At 44.2% G+C, this 19,217-nt stretch overlaps 1 protein-coding gene across 4 annotated transcripts in view; it reads left to right on the plus strand.

Annotated features, from left to right (window-relative positions):
* The first annotated feature begins 3,811 nt into the window (after nt 1-3,811).
* NPHP1 (nephrocystin 1) overlaps nt 3,812-19,217 on the plus strand; it is a 133,761-nt gene continuing 118,355 nt past the window's right edge. For 2 of the 4 annotated variants that reach the window (XM_073557494.1, XM_073557496.1), the window contains exons 1-2: nt 3,814-3,985; nt 7,467-7,555. In XM_073557494.1, the coding sequence (XP_073413595.1) occupies nt 7,487-7,555 (69 nt within the window). In that variant the 5' untranslated portion in view covers nt 3,814-3,985; nt 7,467-7,486. Of the gene's footprint in view, nt 3,986-7,466; nt 7,556-19,217 lie in introns of all 4 variants that reach the window. The other 2 variants (XM_073557497.1, XM_073557495.1) reach the window with 2 other exon arrangements.

Consider the following 19,217-nt stretch of genomic DNA (forward strand, 5'->3'; position numbering starts at 1 on the left):
AAACCAAATTGTGAGGAAGCATGAGCAATCTCAAGGCTACAAATCCATCTCCAAAGACCTGAATGTTCCTGTGTCTACCGTGCGCAGTGTCATCAAGAAGTTTAAAGCCCCTGGCACTGTGGCTAACCTCCCTAGATGTGGACGGAAAAGAAAAATTGACAATGCAAGATTGTGCGGATGTTGGATAAAGAACCTCGACTAACATCCAAACAAGTTCAAGCTGCCCTGCAGTCCGAGGGTACAACAGTGTCAACCCGTACTATCCGTCGGCGTCTGAATGAAGAGGGACTGTATGGTAGGCGACCCAGGAAGACCCCACTTCTTACCCCGAGACATAAAAAAAGCCAGGCTGGAGTTTGCCAAAACTTACCTGAAAAAGCCTAAAATGTTTTGGAAGAATGTTCTCTGGTCAGATGAGACAAAAGTAGAGCTTTTTGGGCAAAGGCATCAACATAGAGTTTACAGGAGAAAAAAAGAGGCATTCAAAGAAAAGAACATGGTCCCTACAGTCAAGCATGGAGGAGGTTCCCTGATGTTTTGGGGTTGCTTTGCTGCCTCTGGCACTGGACTGCTTGACCATGTGCATGGCATTATGAAGTCTGAGGACTACCAACAAATTTTGCAGCATCATGTAGGGCCCAGTGTGAGAAAGCTGGGTCTCCCTCAGAGGAAATGGGTCTTCCAGCAGAACAATGACCCAAAACACACTTCAAAAAGCACTAGAAAATGGTTTGAGAGTAAGCACTGGAGACTTCTAAGGTGGCCAGCAATGAGTCCAGACCTGAATCCCATAGAACACCTGTGGAGAGATCTAAAAACGGCAGTTTGGAGAAGGCACCCTTCAAATATCAGGGACCTGGAGTAGTTTATCAAAGAAGAATGGTCTAAAATTCCAGCAGAGCATTGTAAGAAACTCATTGTTGGTTACCGGAAGCGGTTGGTCGCAGTTATTTAGGCTAAAGGTTGTGCAACCAAGTATTAGGCTGAGGGTGCCAATACTTTTGTCTGGCCCATTTTTGGAGTTTTGTGTGAAATGATCAATGTTTTGCGTTTTGCTTCATTCTCTTTTGTGTTTTTTCCATTTAAGACAAATTAAATGAAGATGATAATACCAAAGAATTTTTGATTGCAATCATTTTCAGGAAGAAACTGAGTATTATCTGACAGAATTGCAGGGGTGTCAATACTTTTGGCCACAACTGTATAGATATATCCATATCCATCCATAGATATATTCATATCTACCCATAGATATATCTATAGATATATCTATCTGTTGATAAATCTATGGATAGATATAGATAGATAAATATTAGCAAGGCCGATGTTTATTAATGAACAATATCTTTAATATTGAAAAAAAAAATGGCGTGGGCTCCCGTTCAATTTTCTGCGCCAGAGAGGGAAAGCCGTCGGCCAATATTTGTAGCCTGGGAAGGGGGTAATACCCATGGCCCCTTCCCAGGCTATGAATATCAGCCTGCAGCTGTCTGCATAGTCTTTACTGGCTATTAAAATAGGGGGACCCCCCAAAAAAAATGATGTGGGGTCCCCCAATATTTTATAGCCAGAAAGGCTACGCAGACATCTGCGGGCTAATATTCATAGCCTAGGAAGGGGCCATGGATATTGCCCCCCCCCCCGGCTACAAATACCAGCCCGCAGCCGCCCCATCTGTACGATGCGCCAATTCTGGCACTTAGCCTCTCTCATCCCACTGACGTGTAGCGGTGGCATATGGGGTAATAAGGGGCTAATGTCATCTTGCTATTGTAAGGTGACATTAAAGGGAATCTGTCACCTACCCTTTGGCGGGCGATGAAAACGAGGTCGGTCCGGTCCGATGGGCGGTGTTCCCGATGTGTGCCGCCTCCTCATCCTTGCCCGCCATCCGCAGGTTATTGCTGAATTAGAGTAGGTGTATGCCATTTTTTGCGCCTGCGCTAAGCATTCATAGCTAGCGCACGCGCAGTATGCTTTGCCCAACTGCGGGCAAAGCCGAAAAGCCGGACTGCGCATGCGCGGGTTAACTAAGCCCTGGAAGTATTTTGCTGTGTTCTGGGGCTTAGTTAACCTGCGCATGCGCAGTCCGGCTTTTCGGCTTTGCCCGCAGTTGGGCAAAGCATACTGCGTGTGCGCTAGCTATGAATGCTTAGCGCACTCGCAAAAAATGGCGTACACCTTACTCCAATATAGCAATAACCTGCGGACGGCGGGCAAGGATGGGGAGGCGGCACACATCGGGAACACCGCCCATCGGACCAGACCGACCTCGTTTTCATCGCCCGCCAAAGGGTAGGTGACAGATTCCCTTTAAGCCCGGTTAATAATGGAGAGGCATCAATAAGACGCCTATCCATTATAAAGTATGAAAGGGTTGAAAAAAGACACACATAAGAATAAAGTATTTTAATGAAATAAAACACATTTTTTTCATTATTTTTTATTACACGCCTAAATCCATTGGAAGCCATCGTCTCCTGGAAAAATTAAAAAAACAAACCAACATTATACTCCCTGGTCCGACGCAGTCCCTCTTTAATAACGATTGTCACACGACGATCTCCCCTATAGAGCGGTCACATCAGCAGATGTGACCGCTCTATAGGCCTCCTATGGGACACTGACCGGAGATAACCCTCCCGCAGTGTGTCACCGGGGTTAAGCGTCTCGCTTTACGACAGTACGTGAGAAAATTCTCATGCTGTAGTGCCAAAAAGTGACAGGTGAACTCAGGTGACCTGTCGGTGGCGGAGTGGTACAATGCTGAGGATTATCTCCGTCATTGTATCACCGGAGCCCCTGGAGAGCGGTAGCATCAGCTGATGTGACAGCTCTCCATGGGAGATCGTCGTGGGACAATCGTATTAATTGGATTACGGCAGACACAGGGAGTATATTGTTGGTTTATTACTTAAAATTTTTTTGCAGGTGAACAAGGTCTTCGGGGATTAGGCGTAGATAATGAGTATGAACTATATGTGTGTGTATGTGGGTTTGTTTTTTTTCTACATACATTAGCCGGATGATGGGACTACTACTGTCCCATCATTGGCTAATGTGTCACTCACTGTCACTGTAGCAGGCATAGCCGGATGGGACTTGTCCCATCGGACGATGCCTGCATACACATAGCCCTGAGACCCCGCACACAGCCCGCTGACCCACACACACAGATTCACGCAGACACCGGCACACACATAAGCGCAGACCCCCGCCCGCACACAGACACGCACACATACTCCGCCCACACACTTCACTGCTCCTGGTCTGCAGAGTTTCTCACACCCACATCTGCAGCAAAACCGCAGATCTTTTTTACATCTTCGGTTTTGCTGAAGAATCGACATGCTGCGGAAAATAAAACGCTGCGGTTCCGTGCAGATTTTTCCACAGCATGTGCACAGCGTTTTTGGATTTCCCATAGATTAACATTGTGTGCACTCTGCACTGCGGACTTGCTGCAAATCCGTGCGTCAAAAAACGCTGCGGAAACGCATCAAAATCCGCAACGTGTGCACATAGACTTACAGTCTACGCTCCACTATACCGGGGATAACGGCAAACAGACATTTACCATATAGCTGTAGGATGGGCCCCAGACACCACAGTCCGAGCCTGCCTGCAGTACCCTACTCTACATATCTTCAGAATATAAGCTTCCTCTCCCAGGATCAGCCCTATAAGACGAGTATAACGGAGACCAACGATAATTTCCGATCCTTGGGCTCTGCAGTGCAGCCCCGAACCAGGAACATCATGGCGCCAGCCCAGTCACTATAACAGGCATTCAGTTTACAGCACGTATCTCTATCGCCACAAAGTGGCAGAAAACTGAACTGCATTCAGATCGTTCTCTGCAGTAATGGCGGAGATTGTTTCTATGGTAACACGGAAGCTACAGCCGCGGCGCACTATGATGACGTATGCAGCATCGCTCCGGGCACCGACGGTTGGTAGCAGCTGGGACCCTGCAGGACACCGGGTATTCCTATAGTTGTAGTGTGCTCAGAGCCATTATTCTGCTGAGGGGCTGTAGTAACTGATGAACTACAAGTCTCAGCATGCCTACGTGTGAGCGGTGAATGAATGTATTGCTGTTTTTCTTCTCATGTGCATTGTATACCAAATAAGAGCCCTGGTGCACTGTTTGGCTGTGTGCACAGGAGATGGGAGGCATAGTGACCGTATACGCAAATGCGATGATCGAGGATGGTCGCTCCAGAATCCTCCAAAACCATGTCATGTCCACGTAGACTACTCTAAGGCTGTGTTCAGACTGCGTCTCTTTCATCAGTTATTGTGCTGGCTCTTAAAAAATAAGGTGGCTAAAACACTAACAGAACGCTCAAAAGAAGACAGGAACATAAGGATTTCACCGTAATAACTACTTGCTGGACACTAGAGATGAGTGCGAGGGCTCGGGTGCACACCAAGTATCGCAAGTGCTCGGGTACATACCAAGTATCGCAAGTGCTGGGGTACATACCAAGTATCGCAAGTGCTCGGGTACATACCAAGTATCGCAAGTGCTCGGGTTTGCACCAAGTATTGCGAGTGCTCGGGTACACACCAAGTAACGCAAGTGCTCGGGTGCGCACTAAGTATCGCGAGTGCTCGGGTGCATACCAAGTATTGCAAGTGCTTGGGTACGTACCAAGTATCGCAACTGCTCGGGTACGCACCAGGTATTGCTAGTGCTCGGGTACGCACCAGATATCGCGAGTGCTCGGGTTCGCACCAAGTATCGTGAGTGCTCTGTTAGGAACCAATTATCGCAAGTGCTCAGGTACGCACCGAGTATTGCGAATATGCACAAAGTATCGCAAGTGCTCAGGTACGCACCGAGTATCGCGAGTGCTCTGTTACGAACCAATTATCGCAAGTGCTCGGGTACGCACCAAGTATCGCAAATACGCACAAAGTATCGTAAGTGATCGGGTGCGCACCGAGTATCGCAAGTGCTCGGGTACACACGAGTATCGCAAGTGCTTGGGTATGCACCAAGTATCGCAAGTGCTCAGGTAAGCACCAGGTATCGCAAGTGCTCGGGTGCGCACCAAGTATTGTAAGTGCTCAGGTGCGCACCGAGTATCGCGAATGCGCACCAAGTATTGCAAGTGCTCGGGTGCGCACCGAGTATTGCGAATACGCACCAAGTATTGCAAGTCCTCGGGTGCGCACCGAGTATCGCGAGTGCTCGGGTACATACCGAGTATCGCGAGTGCTCGGGTACATACCAAGTATCGCAAGTGCTCGGGTACATACCAAGTATCGCAAGTGCTCGGGTACGCACCAAGTATCGCAAGTGCTCGGGTAAGCACCAGATATCGCAAGTGCTCGGGTACGCACCGAGTATCGCGAATACGCACCAAGTATTGCAAGTCCTCAGGTACGCACCAAGTATTGCAAGTGCTCGGGTACGCATCGAGTATCGCAAGTGCTTGGGTACACACCAAGTGTCGTGAGTGCTCATGTACACACCAAATATCGCAAGTGCTCGGGTACGCACCCAGTATTGTGAGTGCTTGAGTGACATGTCCGCGTCCCTGTGCCCACATGTATATCCCTGCGCCAATAAAATATGCAGCGATTGCCTGTGTATGTCAGGCGATCCCCACAATCCCCTATTTGTTTTCACAATAAAACGATGCTTTCACTATCTGCAATGAGGTATACTTTGCTAAAGGTTTCTGCGACCAAATGCTTGTAAGTCATTAAAGGGGTATTCCCATCTCCAGGATCCTATCCCAATATGTAGTAGGTGTATTCATAATAATAATATTAGCAAATACTTCCAATTAGAAATGTAGCATAGTTCTTCTGATTCACTATAGCTCTTTTCTAATGTGCAGGCATTGCAGGACCTTAGGTGTCCATGGTTACAACCACTGATATAGTGACAGCTGGTTGTTAGTAGTCGTAACCATGGAAACCATGGATAGGTAAGGTCCTGCAATGCCTGCGCATGAGGAAAGAGACATAGGGAATCAGAAAAGCTACACTACATATCTAATTGGAGATATTTGCTAAAATTATTAGTACACCTACTACACATTGGGATAGGATACTGGAGATGGGAATACCCCTTTAAGGTAACATGAAACACTGCCATGTCTCCCCCCCCCCCCCAACACTCTTGGAGCATTTGTGGGTGCCTGTCATTTCTTCCAAGCTCTGTATTCTCCAGCTGTGGTGTCTACTTCATGCATGTTTCCAAAGTCTTATCTAAGAGATTAAAAAAAAAAAACTGCATGAAGAAATGTGTATAAAAAAACACCAGAAAACACTTGTAAAAATGCATGAATATGGTGTTTATTATAAGCCAGAAAAGAAGTCATAAAAAGCTACGAGATACATTACTTTATGACTAATATTTTATATGATTGGTGTTAATTTCCCAATTTTTCTGTAACTTGTTAGCTGTCCATGACCCCTTTGTAGTAATGAAAATGGAGATCTGCAGTGGAGATGCGCTGTATCTGTACAGATCCAGGACTCCCAGAGACCCTCCTCAGGTCACTGGGACCACCAGTTATCAAGATACCAATCCTGTGGAGAGCTGATCATTCCATTAAGGCCACATTCAGTATCTGGTCAGTGTTTTACATCAGTATTTATAAGCCAAAACCAGGAGTGGTGACGTGTTTCAATTATACTTTTCCTTGTATTGCTTCTCTCCTGGGTTTGACTTACAAATACTGAACGTGTGCATAGAATCAAAGAATGGTAGAGTAGGGGAAGGGACCACCTGGGTCCTAAGGTCCAATCCCCTGCTCAAAGCGTCTGTTTTGTCTGTCCAGCGTCTGTTTTGTCTGTCCAGCGTCTGTTTTGTCTGTCCAGCGTCTGTTTTGTCTGTCCAGCGTCTGTTTTGTCTGTCCAGCGTCTGTTTTGTCTGTCCAGCGTCTGTTTTGTCTGTCCAGCCTCTGTTTTGTCTGTCCAGCCTCTGATTTGTCTGTCCAGCCTTTGTTTTGTTTGTCCAGCGTCTGTTTTATCTGTCCAGCCTCTGTTTTGTCTGTCCAGCCTCTGTTTTGTCTGTCCTGCCTCTGTTTTGTCTGTCCTGCCTCTGTTTTGTCTGTCCAGCCTCTGTTTTGTCTGTCCAGCCTCTGTTTTATCTGTCCAGCCTCAGTTTTGTCTGTCCAGCCTCAGTTTTGTCTGTCCAGCCTCAGTTTTGTCTGTCCAGCCTCAGTTTTGTCTGTCCTGCCTCTGTTTTGTCTGTCCTGCCTCTGTTTTGTCTGTCCTGCCTCTGTTTTGTCTGTCCTGCCTCTGTTTTGTCTGTCCTGCCTCTGTTTTGTCTGTCCTGCCTCTGTTTTGTCTGTCCTGCCTCTGTTTTGTCTGTCCTGCCTCTGTTGACTTAACGAAGGAAAGACCATGGCGCTTCAGCAACACCCTTAACAACTTTGCCGGTTTCTTTTTTATGTGAGCTCCATCTTGCTGTCTACATATTTGTTTTTCTTTTTTTCTAGGTGAATTGCTGAACAAGACAATGTCTGTAAAAAAGACAAGAGGACCTTTGCAGAACATTATAACAGTGACAGATGACTTGAAGCGTCAGGTATTTATATATTTTACTCACTTATATAGCGGAATCATATCCCGCAGCACTTTACAGACATCATCGTCATCACTGTCCCCATTGGGGCTCACAATCTAAATTCCCTCTCAGTATGTCTTTGTAGGTATAAGTGTTTTTTTTTATTAATTTTTCTAAAAGTGAAGAGCATAATGTGGCCGGATGACCATCTGATGTGTATGGGGGGTCTCCCATCTCTCCCCTGACAGCAGAGCTCAGGGGAAAGAAGGATAGGGCATGTTATGATTCCATTACTGACGTCTGGTGACCCGCGCTCACCCCTATCTGACCTGTATGGGACCTCTGACTGGCGTCCCAATATCACATGTATGGTCAATCTGGATGGCGCAGATACCAGCCTGCTATGGTGCCATCATCGTTTCTTTGTATTGTCAGTGTCTGCACCCTCTGATTCATGGTCTGGAGAACAAAGAATGACATTTTTGGCTTTGTTTGCTTCATGTGAGTAATACAAGTGCAGGATGATTTGATCTCATGGTATAGTCAGGAAATATTTATCTTTCTCATAACTGGAAACATGAAACCAAATGTCATCATGCTTCCCTTATAGATTGCCCCGAGCTCAGAGCTACTTTCCTAAAATCATTAGGGAACTGTATAAACAGCATTTTCCCCATATATTGCATATATCCTGCAGAGCCAATAGCTGTGACATGATCCATCATCATCAGTAGGATAACCAGCTATTAGTTTGCAGACACAGCAATGGCGATCTGATTTTCAAGGAGAAAATGGCAAACAGCTGCACTTCATCATTGGTTATATAGACTGACACGGCAGACATGCAGGTGAATGTCACATTCATATGGCTATAAGCCACCAAAGCAAATGGCAGTATTGCCGAGTGGTTTTATGTTCTGGCTCTTGGATGGGGTTCATACAGCCTTTCTCCAGTAAAATAGGCAAGCAAAGGAAAAATACTGATAGGCAGCTTTCTGCCTATGCACAGTGTAGACTGAAAGCTGCCAATCAGTGATGTGGGCGGGGTTATATAGAGATCAGCCTTCAGAGAACCTGCAATAGATAAAACAGTTTTTAATCATAACTTTAGCAAGTAGCTTAGTAAGTGGCACATCGCTGGAATCCAGGTCTTTGCCTCTACATCATGCTGCTATCAGATGTGGTAGCAAAAATCTGGTGACAGATTCCCTTTAAAGACCACTTAGTAATACATGTAGTTTAGTATAGCAGTAACTTACAGTGGCAGGATGATGAATACTAATAGAATGCTCAGGAGGACGAGTGTAACAGAATTGTACATTTGCCCCACCAGTCCACTGATTCTGGGTTTATAAGAGTGTGTGCTTTTTAGTCCTTTCTACTGTACATGTCCACTAGTCTTTTGTTTGGTGCCAGATATCTGCACTACCCACACTGATTGGCCAAGTCTTTTCTTTACAGTCACTTGTAGCAGTCCAGCTGGGTGCCTTGTGACACCTGTAACAGTCCTGCAGTTTTGAGGCACATTCAGCACAACACTATGGCCTTCTACTATATAACTGCCGCACTCTGTTCTTACTTTCTGCCTTGTTGGGCTAATGCTGATTACGGCTTTCTGCCAGACACTATCTCAGCAGCTCCTATGTGATGATAAGCAGCAAAGATCAGCACCAGTGCACGCAGCGGCCTGCTGTATACCAGCATGGACAGAGAAGACAGGTGGACTCAAGCAAGTGAGAACACACCACAGAGGAAAAAGATGAGAAACAAGGAGGAAGGAGCATTACCAAATTTGTAATAAGGATAAGGGTTGTAGCCTATACTAGCTTTATATCTGCCTACAGATCCCTGTACTTACAGTGGCATGCAAAAGTTTGGGCACCCCTGGTCAAAATTACTGTTATTGTGAACAGTTGAGCAAGTTGAAGATTAAAGATGACACATTTCCTTTATATTTTATGCACCAAAAAATATTTTCATCTTTTACATTTTCAAAATTACAAAAAGGAAAATGGGCTGAGGCAAAAGTTTGGCCACCCTGCATTCCTAGCACCCCCTATTGAAAGTATCACAGCTTGTAAACACTTTTTGTAGCCAGACAAGAGTCTTTCAATACTTGCCTGAGGGATTTTTATGTATTCTTCCTTGGAAAATTCTTCCAATTCTGTGAGATTCCTGGGTCGTCTTGCATGCACTGCTATTTTGAGGTCTAGCAACAGATTTTCAATGATGTTCAGATCAACAGACTGTGAGGGCCATTGTAAAAACCTTCAGCTTGCGCCTTTTGAGGTAGTCTTTTGTGGATTTTGATGTGTGTTTAGGATCATTATCCATTTGTAGCAGCCATCCTTTTTTCAACTTCAGCTTTCCTACAGATGTGTTATGTTTGTATCAAGAATTTGATGAAATTTCATTTAATCCATTCTTCCCTCTACCCGTATAATGTTCCCTGTGCCATTGGTTGCAACGCAACTCCAAAGCATGATTGATCTATCCCCATGCTTAACTCCCTGGAGGTATTTTCGTTTATGCGTTTTCTTTTTCGCTCCTCTTTTTCCCAGAGTCATAACTTTTTTATTTCTCCGTCAATATGGCCATGTGAGGGCTTATTTTTTGTGGGATGAGTTGTACTTTTGAACAACGCCATTGGTTTTACCATGTCATGTACTAGAAAACGGGAAAAAAATTCCAAGTGCGGTTAAATTGAAAAAAAAGTGCAATCCCACACTTGTTTTTTGCTTAGCTTTTTTGCTAGCTTCACTAAATGCTAAACTGACCTGCCATTATGATTCTCCAGGTCATTACGAGTTCATAGTTCATGAGCGCCAACCATTGGGCAATCACTTGACGTGGGTCACCGGTGGGCGGGTTTCCGGCGTGATTGCTGGAAGTGCTTGTTAAATGCTGCTGTCAGCGTTTGACAGCGGCATTTATTAGGTTGATTGCTGCGGGTGGCTTGCAATTCCACCCGTGACTATTCCGGGTACATGTCAGCTGTTCAAAACAGCTGATATGTGCCGGGAAAGATGTGGGCTCCGGCGGTGAGGGAATCCGACATCTGCAACCAGTCCGGCTATGTAGGTGCATGGACCCACGCGTATCGACATACTGTAGTTTTCAAAGGTAAGTCTTTTGTGCGGTTTATCCTATTTAGATTTTTAAATGTTTTTATATTGTTCGTCCTCAGTCTTGTAGTAATAATAATAAAAAACCTTGTATTTTACATTGAATTTTCTTGGTGATCCCTGACTTTGTGCATATACTTTTTCTCTTGGTGTGTCATGTACAACTCCAGAGTTTGCTACATCTTTCTGAAGGTCTTTTGCAGTCAAGCGGGGGTTCTGGTTTGCCCTTCTAGCAATCCTATGAGCAGCTCTCACTGAAATTTTGCTTAGTCTTTCAGACTTTATCTTGACCTCCACTGTTTCGGTTAACTGCCATTTCTTAATTACATTTCAAACTGAATAAAGGGCAATTTGAAAACGCTTTTCTATGTTCTTATAGCCTTCTTCTAAGCTTTGTGGGCACCATGGATGCTGTCTGCTGTTTTTTGATACAAGGTTAAAGAAGGCTGGGTTTTTATAAAGCTGGGAAATTTGCATTACCTGGCCTTTCTAACGATGATAGTGAACAAGCTATAACCCTAACAGGCTAATTAAGGTCTGAAACCTTCGTCAAAGTTATCTGAGCACTCAAATCACCAAGGGTGCCCAAACTTTTGTATTGGCTCATTTTCCTTTTTGTAATTTTTATAATGTAAAAAAATATATCTATTTTTTGCCTAAAGTACAAAGGAAATGTGTCATCTTAAACTTTAGGCCTTTAAGAGATCATTTTGTCTTCAACTTGCTTAACATTTCACAATAATAGTAATTTTGACCAGTGGTGCCCAAACCTTTACATGCCACTGTATGCTTTTAATGACCTCTCATTACTGAATACTCTCCACAGCAGACGAAATGATCTCGCTCTCCATACCAAGGCAGGTTATCATTCATTAGTCACTATGGAATACGGCCATGTGAGGAGCCTTCTGCTATGTAATCCTCAGCCTTTAGAGGAATCCCTTCCCCATTCTGTTATATTGCAGGTTGGTAATTATACATATCTCATGTGCCTTTCACACTGACATGGCTGCTATTAGCATTAGTTTAATTATGATATTTTTTTACATTAGGTAAATGCTTCTTCTATCTCCAGTGTTCTGCTCTTCCGGATGAATCTTTGAAGCTATTATAGAGTACGAAATGATCTGCTCTCTTAAACAAAAGGTAGCTGGAGAATTCACTTCAGCTTTCATGTCAGTCCAAGCTCCTGACACAATTGTTGGACAACATCTTGGAATTTAGTTTGTCCTTGTGTCTCCAGTTTTGGTGGTAAAGAAAGCAACCCACACAATTACAGTATATTAAAAAATGTATGTCCAAATTATTTGTTCAAATAATTCATTATTTATAGATCTGTCAGCAGGCTTTCAACCCCAAATGATTTATATGCACTTTTTGGAAGACAAGTCCACCAATACCTTTACATGGCCAGTCCTTTTCTCCGTTACTAAGAAGTCAACTTTTGAAAGGTTAGGCAAATGAGGCTAAAGAGCTTTTTGAATGTAGAAGCAAAGACACAGGTAAATCCGGCGGAAGACACAGCATATAAATTCAGTCTGATGGAAAAGGGAGAGGAAGACCTTAAAGGTAGGGAGCGAGGGATGGGACACCTGTTGACACCAACCTGTGCTTGTCCCTAAGCTCACCAACGCCCTATGCGGGTCCTTCCCCTCGCCTCTGTCACGTACCTAGTCCCTGATTGTCACCTCAATGTACCCTGCCTAGTGCAATGGCTGACAAGGATGCCAGCCTCACCACTGCAAATGGTTACACACAGGGGAAGAGATAGACACAGGACAGACAAGAAAAGGAAGACATAGCTCTGTCTCTGCTGCTAAGCTCCACAGCAGCAGAGAATACGGCACCAGGATTCTGAAGTCCCACAGCAGCAACACCACCGGCACAGGAGCGCTCCACACACCTATCTGGCCTGCGTAGAAGAACTCTCTAACCGACGATCAGCTGATGGGTCATGTGACTATTTAAGGCAGGTGGGAGTGGTTACCAGCCAACATCAGCTGACCAGCCTAAAAGAACTGCCAGCAAGAAACAGACATTAACTCTTGCTGGACCAAAGGAAAAAATAACATTTAAATTACAGCAGACCCAGAGCTACCATGAATTCCTCAATGATTTGTGACACTCCCTCTCTATTCCCTGTTTCTTCTCCTGCCTGAGTGACAGCTCCTTTGCTGTGTAACTTCAAGCAAAGGAATTGTCCAACAAGCTTTGAGAGAGGACACCTTGAGTGTTTGAAAAGCATTTCCGTGTATGTCTGTGTGCATTGTCTCCTGCCATGATTTTTTAAGATTCAGAACAATAACATTTTGGACTTCTAAGAAGCTGGAACAATTTTCCTTTTTCTTTGATTGCCACACGTGTGACTACACAAGTTCCGTGCTTTTGCATGCCACATGCCACTGCAGGTAAGCATGTTTTTTCGATAGGACATAGAGCTGGTGTGACAGAGGATCGGGAAGAGCTTTTACGTGCCAAAAGCACTTCAGCTACAGTATATTTAAAAATCCATCTAAACACTCATTTTTCAGTAATGGAGGAGCGGACTTGATATGTAAAGGTATGACTGGATTTCTCATTTAACCCCTTATGTTGGACGTACTCAGTACATCTTGGTCGGCTTGTGCTTACCGACTTTAGACGTGCACAGAGGCTGTGCACACGCGATCGACGCTGGGTGTCAGCTGATTCTGACAGCTGATACCTGGCACTTTAACCCGCTAAAAAATTGGGGCTAAAAGAACATTTGCGTGGGGAAAATGTGTTTTTTTTTTTTTTTAAATTTTTTTTTTTCTTAATTTTCACTGCTCAACATTATAAACTTCTTTGAAGAACCTGGTGGTTCAAGGTGCTCATCACACATCGGAGACTTGCCAAACACAACATGGTATTCCCTAATTATTCCAGCAAATTTTGCATTTAAAAAGTAAAATGGTGCTCCTTCCCTTCCAAGTTCTGCCATGTGCCCAAACAGTGGTTTTCACCCACATATGGGAAATCTGTACGCTCGGGAAAAATTGCACGACAAATTTTGGTGTCCTTTTTTTCTTGTTACCCTATTGAAAATAAAGAAATTGTGTCTAAAGTTAAAAATCTTGGTGCAGAGATCTCCATCTGCCCCCCCGGTGGCCATTTTCCCGGAGTCCACCGCTTAGGAAATCATGGAACTGCGGGGGCTCTGGCCTTTCACAAAATGTTGGCAGAGCCCCTGCAGCAGCACCGGAGACCCCCACAGCAGCACCGGACACCCGCAGCGGCGCGCCGCACATCGGAACACCACCTCATCCCAGCCTGTGGCCTTAAGCATCACTCCACTCCTGCCTCCTCCAGCAGCTACCCTGGGACCCCGCTTCATCGCAGCCACCACCCCTGGTAAGCAATAAGATGCATGGATTATAAGAAGCACCACCATTTTATTAAAAAAAATATTTTCTATTTTTCTCCTCAAAATTTGGGGTGCATCTTAAAATCCGGAGCGTTTTGTAATCCCAAAAATACAGTACATGCGAATACATGTAGTTTTGGCCAGTGAAATCCTGCTAACAGATTCCCTTTAATGTAGGCTCTAGGGTGAATCTACACTTTAGGGGTCCAGCAAATTCAGAAATGAACGGGTTATTCCCATCTGGAACACTATAAGTCATAAATGTCCAAAACAGGTAGGTCCCAACCCTAGAGCTTGTATCTATCATAAGAACACTATGGAGGCGGGTGCCGCCAGGAATGAAGAGGTTGGCTTCCATGCTCTGATCTCTCTTTTCTATTAAATGGGAGGTACAAAAATGTTACAGCTGAAGTGCTGGGCGGTAATCAGATCTCAAATTTATAAAAGAGCTCATGATGACGCTTCCTTATTAACAGTAGCGTACAATGGGGCGCCGTTCTCTGGATAGTTGCGGATCCCAGCATTCAATGGCAGGAAATACAGGGTTATTTAGTCTAAAAATATATTTAGGATGCAGTAATTTATGCTGGTGCAGGTGATTCTGTAGGGGTCGTGTCCACATAACTCAGTTGTGATGAATGTTAGGACCTGCTTACATGTCCCTAGGTTATTTTTATGTCAGATATTTTTTATTATTTTTCTAGATTTTTCTAGATTGTAACAAATAAAACCTTTAAAGAACCCCACCTTCTCTCCACTCTTCATCCCATGCAACCTCTTTGTTAAGCAGATGCGTTCACAATGCGTGATCGTATCATATGCCAAAAGTCCAAGAGTCTCTGCTAAGTGAAAGGGGTTTTCCAGTTTCAGAAAATCCCTATTCCCAAGTGGAGAATGTTTTAATAAAAAACAAACTGTGATTTACTCGCAGAGTAATAGTTAGTGTGGCATTTTGAGGAAGAGCCCTCACTGTGGGGTAGATTAGCGGATAGTAATCTAGACCAGGCCTTCTCAACATACGGCCCGCTGAAGGAGGTTGTGCGGCCTGCGGAGCTACTCGGGAGACGCCGCTCCCTTCTTCATATAGTCAAATGTATTTGCATAAAAAAGACGTGAATACATTTGAATACACTGTTGCGCCGGGACTGGGGTTACTGCAAGGGTACATTATGGTGCAATGGAGCACATAATGGGGCAAAATTGGAAAATTGTAAATGGAGGCATAGTAGAGCGAGGAGCACTATGGACATTATGCAGAGAGGCATTGTGGGTGAGACATGGAAAGGGGCAGTTTGGGATGATATTTTGGAGAGGGGCAGTGTGTGGGAGGATATTATGGAGAGGGGCAGTATGTGAGGGGCTAGTGGGGAGAGATATTTCTTTGACTGGTCTCCCTGAGGTCAGTGATTGTTTCGTGATGTTGGTTTACTAGGCATTGCTCCCACCTAGCCAGAATCCTACTCCACACTGATGAGGGGCAACACCCCGAAACAGCTGTCTGTGGATGGATACCTGGCCTTGGTATTTCCCTTGTCATATCTGTAAACTCGTAAAGAGCTGGATATTGACTTAAAGGGCCACTTAATATGGTGGTAATGGTGGTTTCCGAAAGGAGCCACTCCTTGGCTGGGTCCTTCCCTGGAGGAAGATCTGGCTAGTCCCGTGTTTGAGACTCTTAAATGAGGCTCCACGGACTTTATTTGCATATTCGTTTTTCCCAGGGAGCAATGCACCTAGGATTTCACTGATTGAGCGCCTCTGCCGGCTGCCGCAGTGTTTTCTTTGACTGGTCTCCCTGAGGTCAGTGATTGTTTTGTGATGCTGCCTATGTTTCTGGCACTGCATTAATGTGCTGCCTATGTTTCTGGCACTGCTTTTATGTACTGACGGTAGTTCTGGCGCTGCATTCATGTACTGACAATGGTTCTGGTGCTGCAATCAAGTATGGACAGTGGTTCTAGCACTGCATTCAAGTACTGACGGTCCTTCTGGCACTGCATTCGTGTACTGACGATGGTTCTGGCACTGCATTCATGTACGGATGGTGGTTCTGCACTGCAAAAATGTGTTGACAGTGGTTCTGGCGCTGCATTTGTGTACTGAGGTGTGGTCCTCACTCTACATTAATGTACTGACTGTGGTTCTGGCTCCACACCCGTGCTGACAGTGGTTCTGATTTTTTACACATATAGCTATCCATAATGTGCTTAATGGCTCTGTAAAAACTTAAAAATCCTCAGAACTTAGAGATTTGAGATTATGAGGAGAATTTGGCGAGTTTCTTCTAACAAAGTTTTAGTTAGTGTTTTTTTTGGGGAGCAGAAACTTTCCAAATCTTTCTAAAATACTGAAAACGTGGTTCTGGTGATGTATCCATATAAATACCCCTGTAAATTTTTTTGCGGCCCTTGGTATTGGTTCAGTATGGCAACGTGGCTCTTGGACCAAAAAATGTTGTGCACCACTGATCTAGACCAAATCAGCATTAACCCCTTTTGAACAGCTGACATGTGCTCGGAATAGCTGCGGGTGGAATCGCTATCCACCCAAAGCTATTAACCCGTTAAATGCAGCTGTCAAACTCTGACAACGGCATTTAATGCGCGCTTCCGGCCATTGAGCTGGAAATCCGCCAACCGGTGACCCCCGTTACGTGATCGCGGGTCACCGATGGGTTGGCATGACAACCAGAGGTCTCCTAGAGACCTCTATGGTTATCACTGCCGGCTTGCTGTGAGCGCTGCCCGGTGGTCGGCACTCATAGCAAGTGAGTAATTCTGCTGCATAGAGGCTATCTGATCATCGCCTGTATGTAGCAGAGCCGATCGGGTTATGGCAGCTTCTAGTCTCCCATGAAGACTATTGAAGCATACCAAATGTGGAAAAAAAAGTTCTTAAAAATATAAATGTTCAAATCACCCCCCTTTCGCCCCATTCAAAATAAAACAATAAAAAAATCAAACATACACATATTTGGTATTGCCTCATTCAGAATCGCCCGATCTATAAAAAAAAAAAAAAAAAAGGTTTAGCCTGATCACTAAACGGCGTAGCGAGAAAAAAGTCAAAATGCCAGAAATAAGTTTTTGTTTTTTGGTTGCCGCGACATTGCATTAAAATGCAATAAATGGGCGATCAAAAGATCGTATCTGCACCAAAATGCTATCATAAAAAACGTCCACTCAATGCGAAAAAAAATTAACCCTCATTCAACCCAAGATCATGAAAAATGGAGACAATACAGGTCTCGGAAAATGGCGCAATTTTTTTTCCTTTTTTTTTTTTAACAAAGTTTGGAATTTTTTTCACCACTTAGATAAAAAAGAACCTAGACATGTTTGGTGTCTATGAACTCGTAATGACCTGGAGAATCATAATGGCAGGTCAGTTTTAGCATTTAGTGAACCTAGTAAAAAAGCAAAATAAAAAACAAGTGTGGGATTGCTCTTTTTTTCCAATTTCACCGCACTTGGAATTTTTTTTCCTGTTTTTGATTACATGATATGGTAAACCCAATGATGTAGTTCAAAAGTGCAACTCGTCCTGCAAAAAACAAGCCTTCACATGGCCATATTGACGGAAAAATAAAAAAGTTATGGCTCTGAGAAGAAGGGGCGCAAAAAACGAAAATGCAAAACTGAAAATACCTCTGGTCATAAAGGAGCTAAAGGGGCTAGATCCAGGGTAATGAGCCACAAACCCATAAGGTTTTAAATGTATTCATACTATTTCATTCTAACATTATAATAATTTTAGGGTCATATTCAAACATTGTAGGGAGCGCCTCTAATGAAAGGCTATGAGTTTCTTAGCTTGGTAGAGTAGCCATATAATTAAAGGGAACCTGTCACCTCGTTTTTGAGCTATGAGCTGCGGCCACTGACTTTCAGGGCTTATCTACAGCACTCTAGAATGCTGTAGATAAGCCCCCTGATCTAACCTGAAAGATAAGAAAAACAAGTTTTATTATACTCACCCAGGGGCGGTCCGGTCCGATGGGCGTCGCAGGTCCGGGTCCGGCGCATTCCATCTTCTTGCGATGTCGTCATCTTCCTTGCTTCGTGTTGCGCTCCTGCGCAGGTGTACTGATTCTGCCTTGTTGAGGGCAGAGACAAGTATTGCAGTGCGCAGGCGCCGGGAAAGGTCAGAGACTTCCCCCTCAAACTCCATATATGGGTGTGCAGGTATTTGAAATGTAAATCCATTAACACCTTTACATCTTCTATCTGTTGCTGCATTCCTGAGAATTTGGCTTTATAGTTCATGCTCAAATGATGTGTTAAGTGCTTTGGATTTGAAAAAGCACTCAAGGAGCTCTTTCCTTCCAACGTTGTTTTTTTACCGTCTTCCTTATCTTTAGCTTTTAGCTTGATTGCTAGCTCACTGTTTGATTTACTTGCCTAGTGCATAATGTCACTTGTGAGCTACCAGTCAAGCTAAACAAGTCAAGCTGGGTAGTGAAATAACCTTGGGTGACTGGATAGTTAAGTGATCCGTCACACCCAGAGCACTTTAAGGGCTTGTCTCTTTTTAGTCAATATTTGTTCCTGAGCGAAGTTTGGTATAAAAAAAAAATACAAGACACAAACCGCGCGGTATTCACCTTCTCAAAGGACCACCCCCGAGTCCTAGCATTGGCTAACGTTACATTAGCAGCGCGACAGCCAATCAGTCAGTCTAGCAACTTACTCCGAGTGGGACGTGTAGCCTGGCAGAGCCACTGAGCTCACTGATTGTCTGCCGCGCCGTCAGCGGAGTTTAGTGCCATTAAGTAATTAAAGAAAAGAATTACGTCTGAAAACTGAAATCTACTCTCTCCCTCACGTGTATCTGACACATTTCGCCTTTTCTATATTTTTACTTTCGTAAGCAGGATAAACCACAAATAGCATGTTAGATATTTGCATTACAAAATGAATTAAAGAATTCTGGGCAGTTATGCAATAAAGTGAAACCAGTGTCTGCTCTGCCTAATTGTCTTATGCATTGATAAATTATTTTTTTGGGGTGTGAGGTTTTAAAGGATGTTCAGGACTATTGAGTCATTGTAATTCATATGATACTAGGAGTGTCAGCAAAATGAGAACACCGCACCACACCTTTGTGTTCCCTACACAATAGCTTCTGAAATCCTTTTAGGTATTCCACCTTGTTAGACACGTGAAAAATTGAC

Source organism: Dendrobates tinctorius, unplaced genomic scaffold (assembly GCF_039654945.1).
Source record: "Dendrobates tinctorius isolate UK_male_01 unplaced genomic scaffold, ASM3965494v1 ptg000250l, whole genome shotgun sequence".
NCBI lineage: Eukaryota > Metazoa > Chordata > Amphibia > Anura > Dendrobatidae > Dendrobates > Dendrobates tinctorius.